We start from the raw sequence: 18,491 nt of genomic DNA, 5'->3' as shown, positions 1-18,491 counted from the left end.
TGGTGAGGAGATGTTCTGGTCTTTTGTTTTCCTCTCTATTGTCTCTTTTCAATAGTGTGTAGATGTTGCTTATCTCTGTGTGCCTGTTGATGGCTGCCTTGTCTGAATACCAAGCTTCCAGGAATTCCCTCGCATTTTTGGATTTAGCTTGGTCTAAGATGCTGACAGTTTCCCAGTTGAAACTATGGTTAAGTCTGTCCATGTGTTGTGAGATTAAGGAGTTTTCATCATGTCTTCTGACTGCTAGCTGGTGTTCATGGATGCGTTCTGCTAGCCTTCTGCCTGTCTGTCCTACATAGTGGTCGTTACAGTCCTTACACTGTATGTTGTAGATGACTCCTGTTTTTTTTTCTTCTTGGGCTACTGGGTCTTTTGGTTTGCTTAAGATGTTTTGGAGGTTTAGTTGGTTTGTGTGCTATGGAGATGCCATGTGGTTGTATTAGTCTGTTGGTAGTTTCAACTGGGAAACTACCAGAGGGGAAAAAATAAAACAAAACCCACATCCACACCAACACTGGCAGGGCATGCCACTGTATATAAACAGAAAGCAAACCCTATTCCATTCTAGCACTGAAGATGTTACCTAGCCAGGTAACAAAACGTTTGCAAGAAAACAACCAAGCTCAGAGAACCCCAAGGACTCCACAGTTCAACCCTAAGCTAAACATATCCTCTTCTATTAGAGAGAGGGGAGTCTGGCCTGAGCCCAAGTCTTGTAAGGTGAGGTAAGGTGAGGCAGAAGTTCCTACCAGTGGGAACTGGTACTCTCACTCTGCTGAGGGTGTTCATAATTTCCCATCATCTTCAAGTGCAGTTCCAAAGGAATAAATCAGCTCAACTGCAAAACAAAGATGACAGTGTGGGATTACACAAGTTATTTGGGAGCAGTGTGAAGTACATGTTTGGAAGTGTCCTATGTATATTCAAACTCCTCCCCAACCTTCATTCCCTTCATTAAGATATTATGCAAATGTCACCTATTTTATCTCTGCTTGCTAGAGGTGGCAACAACAACAGCTTCTTCATTCATTGGCAACTCTTAGCCAAAGCCACTTACAGTAAGATGGCTGTACAAATGCAGAATAGCAAAATGAGATTTGTATTAAAATGCAGCTGTTAAATACAGAAATACAGCTTTAAAAGCAGGAGTTACAAAGCAAATATCAACACGTTCAGTGCTTTACTCACAAATAAATGGTATCAGTTTGGTGGAAGAGCAAATGCTCTTTGAAACTCTCTTTCTCATTCTGCAAAGATTGTACAGTTGAGGGATTGCCAGTCTTGAAATTGCTCCCTGTGGATAAGAGGTCTATTCCCAGACCTGGAACTATTTTCGCTTTAACAGAATAAGGGCTCCCTCGAGATGTTTGGACTTATGGTTCTTAAGTTCCGAAAAGGGTGAGCTACACCTTTGGTTATAACAGTGCTAGGTTAATTGATATTTCTAATGAAGAGTACAGTTATCCTGATTCTATTCCGTCAAGTGTTGAAGACTTAATGCAAACATTACATGCATGCTTTCCTTTGTTAAAAAGGTGTACCACAGCACTGAATTTGCCTTTTGCTGCAAGGAGGCTGTTCACTGAAAAAGGAGTGGAACTCTTTGTCTTGAAAGACTTGGAGAAGGATCAGCTGGTAAGAAAAATAAAAATGTTTTTGCCAATACTTTATTCAAAAAATATTTTTCCAATAAAATTAGTATGGTTAAATAGTATTTCCTGTCTTTCATTCAAGTCATGTATTGGAATATATAGGCTTACTTCCTTCTTTTTAGTTCCCATCATTTGGTTACAAGTACAGGCCAACAAATCAGCAAAAACTAATTATATTATGCCAGCAGATGGCCATCAGAATGGATTTTTAATAACACCCACTTTTCTACATGAAACCAAAATCAGATCAGAAGGGTGACAGAATAATCTGGGGTAGATCTAAGGGGTGCATAGAGGAAAGTAGAACAATGAATTAGGTGGCACAAGGATCTGTGCTGTTGTTTAGCATTAGATAATGTAATGGATCTCAATCTGTGGTCTGGAACCTCTAATGAATATGACACATATTAAAAAGGCATGGGGCCTTGATTGCGCAGATCTACCTACTATCTTGACATTTTTTTTAACACCCATCCCATGGTTGCCCCTGTGGATGGCAAATTTATTTTAGTAAAATTTATCCCAAATACTGTATAATAACTTACATTATTACATACAGATTCAATAGTTTTCACTGACTACGACCCTTAACAAAACTGAGAAAAATCAATTATCTGTCCCTGTGCTTATCTTGTCACTTACTATTTCAGAGATTTTTACTATGGTTTCATGTATTTTCATGTGTTCTAATGCAAATAAAATATTGCTGATCTCCACATCTGTCTATTTGGAAATTTTATTTTACTTTTTTGCTGAGGAGTTAGAATAATTTTTTGCAAATTTCTGTTCATCAAGGTAAACTAATTTTCCCTTTTCACTTGCATTATGCTTAGCTACTGGTAGATCTTCCATGTGGATCTTCTACAGAAGACTTACAGACCATTTAGCTTTAAAGTATCGTCAATACAGTAAGACAATTGAGACATGCCTGGAATTTTACTAAGAACATGGACTCATCAGAAATAATTTACAATATACTTTTGGGAAAGGCACTTTTGTGTAATTCTGCAATATTAAGAATCATTTTTGTTATTATATTGTAGAAACACAATTATATTTATATTTAATCTGTGAGCAGATTTGAATACCTGCATCAGAGAAGAAAATGCATGATTTTATTTTTAAAAATGAAATAATATGAATGTGAAACAAATTCAGCTCTCATTTTTTAAACAGCTTTACATATCATGTGGAGAGCAATGGATTGATCCACAGTGGACTATGGCTCAACATAAGAAACGTCTCCAGTGTAATAATTTAGCATCTGATATAATGGCTATGCGTGCATACTGTGTCATGAGAAATACAAAAAGTGAGCACATTGCTTTCTATGCTTTTTAAAACAATCTGTGTATAATGGCATCTATCTAATATTGGGTATTTACCACCTGAATGGAAGCCACTGGCAGACCTCTTTGTCCCGTGTTGCATTTCACGTTGGTCATGCTTAGAAACGGGATTGTGATGTCAAAGAATAAATCAATATGCTGTCCCACCAGACAGCTTGAAGAATTTAAACTTTTTTTTTTTTGCATCACAATATAAAAGGGGAATAAATAGAAGAATGGATAGACAAAGTTGAAGACACGTTCCCAAAATACAGTTAATTCACTTAGTCACTCATGCTGTCAGATCCCCTGATCAGTGGATCTGGTAGCATATATTCACAGTAAATGGGATGAAAGTTGTGCTTTTGAGTACACAGAGTCTCCTCTAATTTTATCCAAGAAGAACCTGGTATCCCATGACTCTTGTTCCAGGCTTTTTCCCATTTCCTTCCTCATTGGCCAGGTAGGCACTGTCAGGGAGGTATGTTCTGTGCTTCCAGATTCTGTTATGGAAAGCCTTACTTTCTGAACCACTTTTTCACTGCTGCCCCCACCCCCCATGGAAAGACTAAGTAGGCAAGACTGGTGTTCTCATGACTGAGTTGATTAGATGGAATTAGAATAATCCTTTTGAAGATTGGGTCTGGTTTAGACTAAATTTAAATCCCCCAGAAGTTAGATCAATGGTTCAATTTATTCCTTTTTGATATTCAGTGATCTGGGAAATAGGTGTGGGTATAAAGGCCTATAAATGTTCTTTAACTTTTGCTGGGAATCTGACTTTAGAAGATATTCTTATCAATATATCGATAAGAAAACTAATCTGTATCTTGTTTTAAACAAATAATGTTTAAATTCATTTTCCAGATTTTGTTTTGGAAGTCAAGAATGACATTGTTGCTGGTGCCAAACTTTCTGTTGCAAGAGCTATAGTAGAATTTGAAGGAAAAAAAGGTCTTGAAGAGCCAGAGAAAGAAAAATGTGAAGAAAACATTGAAAGAATAAAAGATGGCACAGATAAATCTCTGTAAGTGGTCCAAAGTAATAATCAGTACAACTATACTATGTATAGTTACAAATACTATTTTTTCAGATCATTGATATTTTAGAAACATTTTTTTTTTAAAATATTAGTTGCAGCAATTATGATAAACACACGTATACTTTCCAATCAGTTCTACAGTGCATGGTGTATTATTCCATTATTTCCTGCTTACAGTTTGAAAATACTTAAATTATTTTTGCTTCTTCTTATGATAGATAGGAGAAAGCCACATTAAAAAAAAAAGTAGTCCTATTATTTTTAGTGTTCAAGCATAAATGAAGATTCCTGTACTTCTCTTTTACTATCTGGTAATTTTATTTTGTCTTGTATAACTTGGATGGCTCAAATAAAAAGATGGTAGACAAAAGTAATAGCTAAAAAAATTGTATTTTTAATGACATGAGAAGAAATAAAGATAAGAATCTAAAATGTTTGTAGCAATTATAATAAAAACACTTCAGGCAATTGCCATCTTTTAAAGAACTGATTTCTAAGTTCTTCACCAAGTTCTTCTCTACAATTTTTTTTTATGTAAACAAAATTTACATATACAGTAGAAAAAAAATGAAAATAGGGTGGAAATACAATTTGGAATAACACTATCACCTAGATGGCTGAATTTTGGAGATATGAGTTTTTCCTCCCCCCCCCCCTAATCTCTTCTAACAATTACTCATTTCTAACTCCCTTCCTCTCCTAGAATGGAATTAGGTTCCTTTCACATTCAGCATCTAGCTCAATGATGTGCAGTACTGCACAACAACTCGGAGCACATTATTCCTGTGCTGTGGGACTTGTGATTAACTTCCAACTCCGCTGAAGCACTGCAAAGATAGTTTGCAGCTTTTCTTCTGCAGCTGTTTGTGTGTGGGGGGATTCTATCAATCCCTTTGATAGAAATTCCCCCTTCTTCAGAGGTCCCCAAAGGTGCTTTTGCCTGCTATTTCTGGTTGTTCTAAAGAGCAGCTTTATTGCTCTCCCGCACAAAGGCTGCATTTTGTTTTGTTTTTGTTCTGAGTAAATTGGCAGAAAGAAGAAAAAATAACTAGCAAATAGTGGAACAAACTCTGAAAGAAAATCAGCACTGATGCTTGCAAAGGTACTGTAAATCTTGCCTTACTAACCTAGAATTATTGTATCTGCAAGGCTTGTGGATGGAACTGATCCTGTTGGACTTTCAAAAACCTTTGATAAGTTCCTCAAGGCACTTGAGTAAACATAGCAGTCATGGGATTAAGAAAACCTATTCTTTTATGGAATGCTATCTGTTTGGGGAAAAAAAAAAGATTAGGAATGAATGGGCAGGTTTTTTTCAGCAGAGAAAATAAGAAGTGGAATTCTTCAATAATCATGTTGGGATCAGTGACTGTAAGTTGTTTGTAACTTGACTTAGGGGTCAGCAATGAGCTGGCAAGTTTGCAGATGGTACCAAAGTATTTTGGGTAGTGAACTTAAAAGTGATTGGGAAGAACTACATAAGGATCTGTTTAAACTGGGTGATCCTAACCATATTCAAATGGCAATTTAAATATGTGTAAATTAATGCATATTGGAGTAAAAATACAACAACAATATGCATCAATTGGGTGTGAGCTGTCTGTAAGTAACAGGGAACAAGCTCTTGGAGTCATAGTGGACCTTTGGGGCGGGGGGGGCTCAAGTCCACTGTTGACTCCTGGTGACTTCCTAGACTAGTCCCTACAGTTCTCTTGCCAAGATTTCAGAAGTGGTTGCCATTGCCTTCTTCCTACGGCTGAGAGAGAGTGACTGGCCCAAGGTTATCCAGCTGGCTTCATGTCCAAGGCAGGACTAGAATTCATGTCTCCTAGTTTCTAGTCTGGTGCCGTAACTGCTACACCAAACTGGCCCTCTAAATAGTGGATAGCTCTACTAAATATAATGAAGATATAAGAAATCAAGTTTTTCTTTCTTCATCTAATCAAGCTGATTGGAAGGAGAATTAGAATTCACAATACAGGCAGTTCCCAGGTTAAGAATGAATTCTGTTCCTAAGTCTGTCTTTAACTCAAATTTGTATGTAAAATTCGCAACTCATACTTATGAATGGGCTGCCTATTACTAAAAATGGCGGATGGCATTCTCCTTCCTCAAGCCAACAAACTGCTGAAGCTGTGCAATGTTTTCATGAACCACTGAAAACCACTGAAAACAGGCTGTATATTAAAAATGCACCACAGTTTGTTGGCTCAAAGAAAGAGAACGCCATTTTTAGTAATAGGCAGCCCATTTGCAAGTATGAGTTGCCTGTATGTGTTCTCACATGATGCATAATTAACCTGTGGAATTCACAGTGATGGCCACTATCTTGGATAGCTTTAAAAGGGGACTAGATAAATTAATTGAGGACAGGTTTATTGAGGACTATTAGCCTCGAGGTTCTGGATTGAATGCAGTGTTGGTATTCCTTCAAATAACAGAGAAATGCCAGCAGAAGAGGGATGTATCTCTATTTTCTGCCTGCTGGGACCCCAGAGGCATCTGGTTAGTCACGTAAGAAACAAAATTCTGGTTTAAGATGGGCATTAGCAGGACTATTGTGTTCTTAATGAGATTTTAAGTAACTTTACCTCAGCACTGTTTAGTGTTACAAATTATCTCCCACTTATATTTAGCACCAACATTTTAAAAAATAAGATTTATTCACATTAAATTGCTCAAAGCCAAAAGCCACAAGTAGAAGTCCTATGGCACCCTAAAAATAAATGGAATGGTTCTAACTTCTGGATCTGCTGCCTGGAAGGTTTTCTGAGGGGAAAGAAGTATCATTTCTATGTGCTGAGAGAACATTTTTTGGAAGGCAGATGTATCTGCTGTGTTGACTGAATCTCCACATCCAGAGATATATCCTGATGCAGTATATGATCTGCTGTTTTACTTCCTTGGTAATTCCCTGTAAAACATTTTTGTGACACATTCGGTTAGGAACTAGAATCTCTCTTAACACATACCTTAGAAAAATGTTGTTCTTTATTCAACATTGAAACTGTCTCGTGTTACGATAGCATTTCTATTTTATAGATACTGCATAAATATCCATAAATGCTCCGTACATTCATTTTTATATGAATATATGAAAGAAAGACACTATATGATAGAACTATTGTTGCAAAAACCTACAAACCTGTTTGATCAGCGTTCACAAAGGGAATGGAAAGCAAAGTGTATATATTTGTGAAGAATGATTGATTATACTACTAGCATCTCTTTGCCCAGTTTCTGAAAAATTATTGTGTGTGCACTGCCACAGTGGAAGAACGTTGAAGATGGAAATCCATTGAAAATACAAATGTAAAAACATATTGCATTAATTCTGTTGCACAATAGATGGCACTGTTGTTTTCTGAAATATTAAAAAAGCTTGCCAGGATGATAAATAATTGTTTTAGAAATGATGTGCCATTGGTATCTTATAGAGTATTTGCTATCTTAGAGATATTAAGACCAGGTCAACATAGGCTACTTCACTGATGATGAACTACTCATGTTAGTGTCAATAGTATATAATGCATTATCTCCATCTGTTCTATCTTCTTATATATAAAACCATAGAAAATTGCAGATTTTGTTATTACACTATGGATGTTACAAAAGGGCATATTTCTCCAAAGCTTTGAATACAGAGAATATTGTAATTTCTCTCTCTTACCTGAAAAGCAGCGGGTCCCCACTACTTTAACATGCTCTATTGGGGTGCCTTTAAAAACCACTTGGAAGATGCAAGTAGTCCAGAATCCAGCTGTCCATGTACTCACTAAAACCTGGTCTTATGAGCACATTACACCTATGCTATGGGTCCTGCAGTGGCTATCAATAAGCTACTGGGGCACAATTTAAAGTGCTAATTTTAACCTGTAAAACCCTCTATGGCTTGGCACCAGGTTACCCTCAGAGCTGCATTCTCCACCTAGAATAGGCTTGGCTTAACGTAATTTTTTGGGAGAAGCAGCAGGTTCCCCACTTTTGGGAGGTAAGGGGGTCAAGGCCAGGAGGCACTGCTTCTGGGTGGCCCTTTGGAATGTCCTCCCATGAATTTGACTTCCTTCTTCACTGCCTTTTGCAAACAGCTTATAAACACTTTTTAGTATGGTGTTTAGGGACTGCCATCATTTATTATTATTTTATTTTTCTAATATGTTGTATTTTAAAATATTTAATTTTTACTGTGAACATTTTAAATGTATGTGTATTGTGGATTTGTAAACCTCTGAGAGCCCTTAACTGGATTACAGCAGGTTATAACTGAAATAAATACAATTTAAAAATATCCTAAGGTTTGATATGGAACATGGGATACTATAACAGCAAGCTGAATGCAGATTTTTTCACCCATGAACAGAAGACCTACTTTTACAGAGGGAACCAAGGTCCTGCAAATGCTTTCTGCTGAAGAAAGGGGGTAAAATAAGAACTATTGCCAATTTTTCTTTGCCTTTTGCAGCCTCAGTTATCATTCCAAGAGGGTTATTCTGGGACAGATTTTGCAGCGCGTAGGTAGATGCAGGAGAAAAAGAATGAATAAAAATCTCCTTCCTCATTTCAGTTGTGGAACCAACCAGTTCATGCAACTCCACATCTAATCAATAAAACAAACACAATTTCAAAGACAACAGAAGTATAATGTGGCTTTTGGAATATGATTTCCAGAATAAAACTTCATTGTTTTTTCCAAATCATCAGTTTTGGTCTTCAGGTTGGGCACATTCAATTAAATTGTAACAGAAGAAAGCTTTTTTTTTTTTTTTTTTTGAAGACTGCATTCCAACTGGAATTCTTTACTCCTAATATCCACCAACAAATTTTATCATATGCTGTTTTGTTCCAGTTAGCCTTTATTTTATCAGATAGAATTTTTCAAAATCTACCAGCTGGTCATGTATTCCATTATATCTTATTTTAATGATTTTTGTTGCATAATAGAGTTGGCTTTAACAATTGTAAGCTATAATGAGTAATAAGCACACATTACAAAGACAGTATAGGAGTTTCTATTTCATTAAGCAGTTTTCTATAGCCCTTCCACATCCAAGTGCTGTATTGACTCAAGATCAGCATTATGTTCCTGTGTACCCAAAACACTGTAGGGCTTCTAAAGTGAATCAAAGCACTGTTACTCTTGAGTATATGCTGTGAATCTGTTTTTCTCTGGAGCTACAAGGTTACCCACTGACAAACATTTCTAGCTCCTAGATTCATCCCCCCTTTAGAAGTCAATGTGCCATGACACTTTTAGCTGTCTCTCCATTCTTCTTGATTGATCTGTTCCCTTGCTATCAGTGGTTTTTTTTCCCTTGCTATGCAGCAAACATGGCAAGCTGATCCGGTGAGAGAGGAGCACTGATCAAAGCACAGATTGTTGCACATTGTCATTGAGGGTTGCTATGAGTACAGTAACAACGGTTTGGGGAATAAGAATGATGACTGTGGCTATTTTGAAATGCCCCATATACACTGCGTGCACAATTATTAGGCAAGTTGTATTTTTGAGGATGAATTTCATTATTGAACAACTACAGTGCTCTTGGTCAATCCAAAATGTTAATAAACCTCAAAACTGAATATTTAAGAAAGTAAACATGAGGTTTTGGCTTTCTTAGGAGCATATCTATGTGTGCACAATTATTGGGCAACTATTAGTGTGCAGAATTATTATGCAACTAAATGAAAAACGAAAATTCCCCCATCTCACTCATTTATTTTCATCTGTTAAAGTGAGAATAATAAACAAACAACTCAAAATTTACAAATAAACATTTCTGACATTTCAAACAAAAAATCAGTGACCAATATAGCCACCCTTCTTTGCAATAACAGTCATAAGCCTTCCATTCATGGAGTCTGTCAGTTTCTTGATCTGTCGATGATCAACTTTTTGTGCAGCAGCAACCACAGCCTCCTAGACACTGTTCAGAGAGGTGTACTGTTTTCCTTCACCGTAAATCTCCCATTTGAGAAGGGCCCACAAGTTCTCAATAGGGTTTAGGCCAGGTGAGGAAGGGGGCCATGTCATTATTCTTTCATCTTTGAAGCCTTTACTGGCTAGCCACGCAGTGGAGTACTTCGATGCATGCGATGGAGCATTGTCGTGCATAAACATCATGGTCTTCTTGAAAGATGCAGACCTTTTCCTGTACCACTGCTTGAAGAAAGTGTCTTCTAAAAACTGGCAGTAGGTTTGGGAGTTGATTTTGAGTCCATCTTCAACCCGAAAAGGTCCAACTAGCTCATCTGTAATAATACCAGCCCATACCAGTACCCCACCTCCACCTTGCTGGCGTCTGAGTCGAAGTGGAGCTCTGTGCCCGTTACTGATCCAGCCATGGGCCATCCATCTGGTCCGTCAAGAGTCACTCTCGTCTCATCAGTCCATAAAACCTTTGAAAAATCTGTCTTCAGGTATTTCTTGGCCCAGTCTTGCCATTTCAATGTATGTGTCTTATTCAGTGGTGGTCGAGTTTCAGCCTTCCTTACCTTGGCCATGTCTCTGAGCACTGAACACCTTGTACTTCTGGGCACTCCAGGTAGGTTGCAATTCTGGAATATGACAGCACTGGAGGATAATGGGTTCCTGGTAGCTTCACGTTTGATTCTTCTCAAATCTTTGGCAGTTGATTTGCGTCTTTTTTTCTCAACACGTTTCTTGCGACCCTGTTGACTATTTGCAACAAAATGTTTGATGGTTCTGTGGTCACGCCCCAATATCTTAGCAATTTCAAGAGTGCTGCATCCCTCTGAAAGGCTTTTTACAATTTTTGACTTTTCAGAGTCAGTTAAATCTCTTTTTTGGCCTATTTTGTCTGAGGAAAAGAAGCTGCCTAATAATTATGCACACCTTGATATAGGGTATTGATCTCCTTAGGCCACACCCTCCCTCATTACACAAATACACATCACCTGATATGCTTATATCCAATAAGCATTCAGGTTTATACAGCTTGGAGGTGGAAAATATGCATAAAAATGATGATATGGTCAAAATAGTCACTTGCCTAATAATTGTGCACACAGTGTATGATTAAAAGGGCTTACTTCCTGAGAAAAGAATTGGGTCCTGTAAAGGAACAGCTTTAATGTGTATAAAATTTAAGTTGGGATCCTATGCGTACTTAGAAGTTAAACATTTTAATGAAATATCCAGGATTAGTTTTCCAGCTAATGTGTTTTGATTGTGGAACATCAGAATTTTTCCTTTACATATTTTTAATCATAATGTCACATGGAAGATTTACTGATTTTTCTATCTGCGTGGTCTGTCACAGACAACATATTGGATCAATGTTTACTTAAAATATTTTTTTTAATGAAATTTGTGTGATTGAAGATTCCGCCTCCCACATGCAAACTATGAGCTGGATTTCGACCTACTAAGTGCAACAAAAAATAGCTCGCCAATAAACTCAAGCACTATAAACTCCTTATGCGGAAGTTTTGGGTTGACTAAAATGAAAGAGATGTTTCAGAAAGCTTTGTTTCCTTTTATTGATTGTATATGCACTAAAGTTAATGTGTGTGTGTGTGTGTATGACATAATACTAGTGCTGATAAAAATGAGTTACCAGTGCTACATCTTGCAAGTTTCTACCTTGATTCACTTTATTTTAAACTGTCGAACTAATTTTGTTCATGTATATGATTAAAAGGGCTCCATATACATATGGAAAACTGACCTCTCTCTGTCTCTTTCAGCAGATTTCTCAAGTTTACAGAATGTGGCTACTCTTTTGCCAACCAAAGTTTTTCACTGATAAAATCAGAAGTAAACACATTTCATTTGGGAATTATTGTGATCCAAGGGTCTGTCTACACTATGTTACACTTTCCCTCCTTCCCCTTTCCACAGGCGCACACACACACACACTTTATAGCCAGTTAACTGTAATGGTGTTTTAAAAAAAATTCTGAAAAATATAGTTTAGTGAGATACTGAGATTTCTCTAATAGACAGCCTTGTCCTCTCCAACAAAATCCCCTGCTTCCCCAAGTAAAGAAAATGGCGATTCAAGTTATTAACATGTAGGCGCCTCTGCATGTAATCTCCATATCCTGCCAGGTCAGCTTTACATCCCTTCAGTCCCCCAACAGCATCCTTGCTTGGCTTGGCTTAGATGTCCAGCTCATCTGCATTCTGTTTGAATCTATTGTTGAGCTAGTTAGTTTGTTAAGATGCTGTGAAGCTTGTGGGGGAGCCATTTTCTCATTTGTGCAAACCTTTGCTTCAGTCTGTCTCCTGGCTTTTGGGCTGTAATCATACTACTGAGTTTTTCAATGGATTTTTCAATGGAAATGGAAAAGGAAGCTTAACTGTTGTAGAGGTTTTTTTAATTAAATAATTTAAATATTTTATATGTGCACGCACGCAGAAACACACAATAGAAAGCCTCTACAACAGTGTGTGTATGTATGTATGTATGGATATGTGTGTGTATATTCACACACACACATGCACACACTCACCCATACATAAATACACATATGTAACTTGTAGTAAGGGATGTGAATGTAATGTGAATGAGAGTGTAAATAATGTATTTTCACTTTCCTTTACCATAGAGTAGGAGTAGGGGTTTTCTTGTTGCTATTGGAAAAGGACATAAATTTGTTCCATTTGTTTTCAGTGAAACTAGCAGGAGTGAAAATAATCTCAGATTATCTTCTGTAAGAAAATCCATTTCATGTTGCAGGGTATTGGATGTGGACCTTGAAATCCAAGTTTCAAACTGTTGCTCTTATCGTATTTATTTAGTACATTTAAAAAAAAAAAATTAATGAGAAAATGAAAACACTGGAATTCAGAAGAGGAACTAAATAAATATCTTATTGTACAGAAAGCTTTTACCTAAGATAAAAAAGAGAAGAGAAATAATACAATATCTGACAGTGGAGACAAAAATTAAACTGGGAAGACTAATGAAACTAATTTATTGAAATTGTAAAGATATAATACCACTACAACTAAGTTAATATTGCCTTGCTGGTCAAAAACCCATATAATAGTATTTTAAAAAACACTTATAGCATATTGAAGGCATCAAGTAATTTGAAGATCTAGTGATATCCAGACTACCTCTCCCTACTTTATTTCTGGAGAGCCATAAAAAACATGACTGTTCAAAAAGGTATTTGGGGACGAGGAAGAACATGCTGTCGCTGAATGGTGGCACCTGAGATTGATTTATTACAATTATATTAATTTATTTTTGTTCTTAATACAGTAATCTCTCTCCAGAAATGAAGGAGCATATAAGTTGCAAAAACAAAGTATGCATTTTTAATTTTTTTTAACATTGTGGTTTTAAATGTTGTGCTTTCAATTCTGTTTTTAATTATCTTGTGGAGTCCTTGGTGCTCTCTGAGCTTGGTTGTTTGCTTGCAGACATTTCATTAGCCAACTAGGTAACATCATCAGTGCTGGTGAGTGCGGGGTTTGCGGCTTAATTATCATAATGATTTTGCTGGCCACTTTGAGTATTTTTAAATAGACAATTAAATATTTATAAATATTTTATATTTAATATAATTATACTTAATATATTTAAGATAATAAATATTTAAATATTAAATATTTTAAATCAGTAATATCTATTGATAGATATAGATATAGATATAGATATAGATATAGATATAGATATAGATATAGATATAGATATAGATCTAATATATCTATGCCCGTATATTTAACAATACAACTAACACCCAAAGAAAAGTTCCATAGTGTATTTCTAGTTGGCGTAGTTGGTATAGGTTTACAATTAATATGTCAGGAAAACCATTTTGTGCTACAAGAAGCATCCCACTATCTAGCTATTCTCAGAGAGCTTATTCTTGGCACATCCCAGTTTTTTATTTGTGCTTGGATGTAGCTTTTAAAAGATGTCTTTCCCCTACTTGTCTAAAGCCTGGTTCCTGTTCCTTCAAGCAGACGGTTGCTGGCTAACAAAGCTTGATACTTTTTGACTAAGAAATATTTCTTGAAGGATCTGTTTCTGTGAGTCTGTATCAGAGAAATACCTTTGTTGTTGTTGTTGTTGTTGTTGTCATCTTCAACAGATACCACTCTGAAGAAAAATTCAAATCACAGATATTTGCTGTTGTAAATCATATTTATTTGCATTATTGTTATTGGTTCAATTTCACTTCACCCCACTGTTTCCAACACTATTTTCCTTTTCTCTGTCCCATGTAATGAGAATAACCCTTAATCCTTCTACGAAGTAAAAATAGGCTATGCTGGTATATGCATCACAAATATTTGTCATTTTAAGTTACAACACTATTGTTTTTAGCTGTAAGGAATTGGGTTTATTAAAGTAAAAAGTGTCCAAAAACTTTTCTGGAGTTCTCTCCCTTCTTTTTGCCTCCTATTTTCAGACCTACCCTTGTTTTCTTTCTAAAATATAGGCGTAACAGCTAGCGCTAATCTAAATGGTTTATGCAAGATAGAATGAAAGCATGTAGGTTTATAATCCTCCTCACTGAAACCCATCACTGATGGTCTTAGAAACTATAAAATGAATAAGTATTGACTATTACACTGTCCTTAGATCTGTTATCCAAATCACACTGGCCATACTTTCCCATACAGTTTATTTGTCATTCATCCCAATGGATTTAAGGCACCTAATTAAATGTTTCAATCCAAGTGTTTATGAAACTCAATTTCCCATTAAAATAAACACTGTAGTGCTTTAACCTGTTATGCTCCTTGGGAAACTCAGTTTTAGTCAATGATTCAAATCTCTATGAAAAACATTCACTGGTAATAAGTATTAATGCTCTGAATTGATTGATTGATTGGTCAAGTATGCCACCTCAAACACCAGAGTAACTCTTGATGGACTTTATACCTTTCCAGAAATTCACACATAAGGTCACATCTTAAATCAGAAGCATATTATAAGCCTACAAAATATGTCTGGCAGCAAGTTTCCTATGATTTTGATGAGGACTGCAACTTTCAGAAGGAAAAAGATGAGCAGTTCTTTGAAGATGCAGAGTTATATAAAAAATACAGGTCAGTTATTTATATTTAAGCATGGTGAATTTTATTCCTTTTGTATCTTTTTATTATCACAACATTTTAAAAATTGCACATATTACAATTATGAGGGTACCATGTGGGTACCATGATACCCAAGAGGGTATCAACCAAAAGAGTGTTTCTGGTATAATTTTCCTTATATCAAACCACCTTGGATTATATTAAAATAATACTGTGCTCTAGGTTGATAATAATTCACTTAAGTTGATAGCGTCAGGTTGAAGGTTAAGTGCTTAATACAAAGGTTTCAGTTCTACTCTGATGCAACAAATTCTGTGAAAATTAAATCTTTTGAATAAGCAGTTAAGACATTCACTACATAATTAGAATTAGGTGGAAATCTAGTACAGTACTTTGTTCTACCACTACTCTGAGCAGGTACTTACTAAACACATAGATGGCACTAAGATAAGTCTGAACACTTGAATTATCAGAATGCTGAGGCAGAGATTAGTCCATTATGTTTCTGACTAATGTTAAATCAAGCAAAAGAGAAAAATCCATCTCTCACCCCACTCCTTGTTTACTAAGTGCAATGGACAAAAGATACACCTTTCTCTTATTCTGAGGGAGGAGATAGGGTTGCTTTCCGTAGATCTTTCAACTTCAGATTTTTAATACTCCTTTAATAATTTTTAAGAGCTCTGCCACTATCAGGTTCTGATGCACTAAGAAAATGTGGACATTATAATATCTTAAAATGGAAAAAAAAAAGTTCATAGGATATAATCTTGTAAAAGACAACAGGGGAAAGAAAATAACATGAAAATCCAGTAATTGTCTAAAGGAACAATGAGCATGTAATGTGACAATCTATTTAGAGTTTCATTGATTTTACATTTCACAAGAGTTTGAGGAGGTCTTCCTTATTCCTTTGCCAGCTCACTGTCCCTATCTTATGAGTTTTATTTACTTTGTTCTCTGTATAGAACAATATGTACTAATATAATTATTTTAAAAATCAAAGCAAGCTGAAAAGACTTTGGGCCTGTATCCAGATGTCTTTGTTAGTTGCCACATTTCATATAAACATGGTGGAACATAATATCGCCCCTAGAAAGGTGGCATTTACTTCTGCCAGCTGTTTAGAAAACTGTTTTATAAGATTCAGTAAATAAATGTATGCTTTCCTCAAGATCAGAGTCAGAAAGGGTCATTTGGGTCACTGAGCTTGATTCAGAAATCCAAATGAAAGACAGATTCAGTCTGTCTAGCTTTTATTCCACATCTTCATATAATCACCCATCCAATTTTCCAACATCTGTGTCCAGTTCCTTTGAATTCTAATTTATTTTTGATTTCACACATTTGGTTTGTTTTATACTTTGTTGCTGTTAGCATATAACGTAGTGTGCACAGGGCATTTATTTTTGCTGGTCTCAGGCATAAACCAAAACTGGCTGAAGAACTGCAGGAAGCCCACCATCAACAGTTTGAATTTAGAAATGGGAAGATCTTCAACTGCAGTTTTCCAAATCTTGTACTGGGTGTGGAGAATGTTGATCTTCATTCTGGCACTGAAGTGGTTTTGTTGGAAAAGAAGTCTGATGATATCAAGCAACATTGGATATGGAGAGAGGAAAACAGGTACATTTCTGTATATTAGAAATGTGATGGAACTTCAAGCATTACATTATCCCTAGCAGGACCTTCAGTCAAGCTTGGACGCTTTTCCATTTGACTTGTTCTTGAATAATGCTCATGGTGTCTTCTTCAAGTTAATTCTGAACTTATCTGAAGTCTCTCAAAATGAAAGCCCAGATAAATGATTTTTTTTAACAACAACAACAGCAACAACAAACAGCCAAAATTATAATCTATGGTTACCAAAGTCTTACATTTTCATTTTAAATAACTACTTTTTTGGTGAAGATTTTGGTAAAACCTACCTTCCATATGCTATAGTAATATGTGGTTAGGTAACTACAATGACCATATACAGTATTCTTCCTTCTTTACCCTTACGTCCATTTCTCTCCTTTTCCTGTTATCCTCTTGCATCAAGTCCTAGATTAGGGTAAAAGCTTCCATTATGCTGCTGTCATCTCTTCCCTAATCTCTCTAGCAGAACTTTGGAGATGTAATATAAACCTCTTGAGATGTATACAAAACTTTCTGTGATAAAATGAAGATAAATGCAAATGTCATTATTTTAAAACATAATCCTTTATTATTTCAGCCTCCAACTTTTTGTTTCTAGGTCCTTTCACCTTATAATTGATCCAGATCTAGTGCTCGCGGTATCAATGCCCAGTGTACTGAATGGAAGTCCAAAATTTCCACTGGAAATACAAGGGTGTCCTGTTATCCTTCAGGTAAGTATCATGTGTTATTACAGATTTAAGTATTAATACCAAATGTAGCAAATTATTATTATTTTAAATCCACAAATTGCAATTAGATATGAGCTATCTATAGAAGTATAAATATTCTTATATTCTTATAATTCAGTAGCTGAATTATAAGAATATAAGAATATTTATACTTCTATAGATAGCTTCTATGTATGTTCTCCAGATGGTTAGATATTTAATAGAAACTTCATTATATTATATTACAAAGTACAGTTGAAAACAAAACAAAGAGTACAGTAAAGATAGAGAATAGAACTAAAACAAAAAAGACAACAACTAAAATAGTGGAAATAGATAGAAAGTTGAAACAGAAAGTGATTTCCAACTATCTCCAATACAGATATAAATACAAATTGAAAAAAATAGTCTCTTACCACTAATAAATCCTAGTTCACATTATTTCTATCAGCACAAACCATCTAAGCATTAAAACCCACATTCAAAATCTCATTTATTCCCGCACAAGCACGTAATCTAAAGAAGGTTATCACAAAAATACAAATTTAGAAACAGTGTTATCTCTTATTAGAGCTGTTGACCTCTCCATTTGAACCAAGTCCATTAATTTAATAATCCATTCCTCCACTGTAGGTATTTGTGGATCTCTCAGTCTTTGAACATATAATAATCTTGTAGCTGTGGTCATATACAAAAGCAGAGTTCCATCTTGTTTCTCCAATTCTTTCTCCATCGAGCCTAGTAAGAACAGTTACTTTTTTTTGTCATTTAAAGAATCTTTTGGATAATAACACATATCTAATCCCAAAGTTTGTTAGCCTTTTCACAAGTCCACCAAACATGATAAAAGGTTCCTTCACCCTTTCAACAAACATTTATTATACCAATCTTGACAATTTATCAAGAGTTAAATATCAACAATTCATCATTTTACAAAAAAATTCTTTCAAATTGTAATTCAACATCATCATCCAGATTCATCTGTAACAACATCTTATACTTCTTAACAGTAACATATCATCATTTGTACAAAGTTGTATCTCGAAATAAATTGTTTCATTAGCAAATCTTTAATTCTTTTTATCCAACTTAAAACAT

At 35.6% G+C, this 18,491-nt stretch overlaps 1 protein-coding gene across 1 annotated transcript in view; it reads left to right on the top strand.

Moving 5' to 3' along the window:
* The window catches only part of DCDC1 (doublecortin domain containing 1), a 318,605-nt gene that overhangs the window by 272,678 nt on the left and 27,436 nt on the right, over positions 1-18,491 (top strand). The window contains exons 23-28 of the mRNA XM_088145090.1: positions 1,536-1,635; positions 2,829-2,964; positions 3,848-4,007; positions 14,896-15,054; positions 16,465-16,668; positions 17,282-17,396. Of these exons, the coding sequence (XP_088001216.1) occupies positions 1,536-1,635; positions 2,829-2,964; positions 3,848-4,007; positions 14,896-15,054; positions 16,465-16,668; positions 17,282-17,396 (874 nt within the window). The remainder of the gene's footprint in view (positions 1-1,535; positions 1,636-2,828; positions 2,965-3,847; positions 4,008-14,895; positions 15,055-16,464; positions 16,669-17,281; positions 17,397-18,491) is intronic.

This window comes from Python bivittatus, unplaced genomic scaffold (genome assembly GCF_059951505.1).
Source record: "Python bivittatus isolate LINGU-HERP-01145 unplaced genomic scaffold, Pbiv_v1 ctg000480_np1212, whole genome shotgun sequence".
NCBI lineage: Eukaryota > Metazoa > Chordata > Lepidosauria > Squamata > Pythonidae > Python > Python bivittatus.
This window is presented reverse-complemented; position numbering and strand designations above follow the sequence as displayed.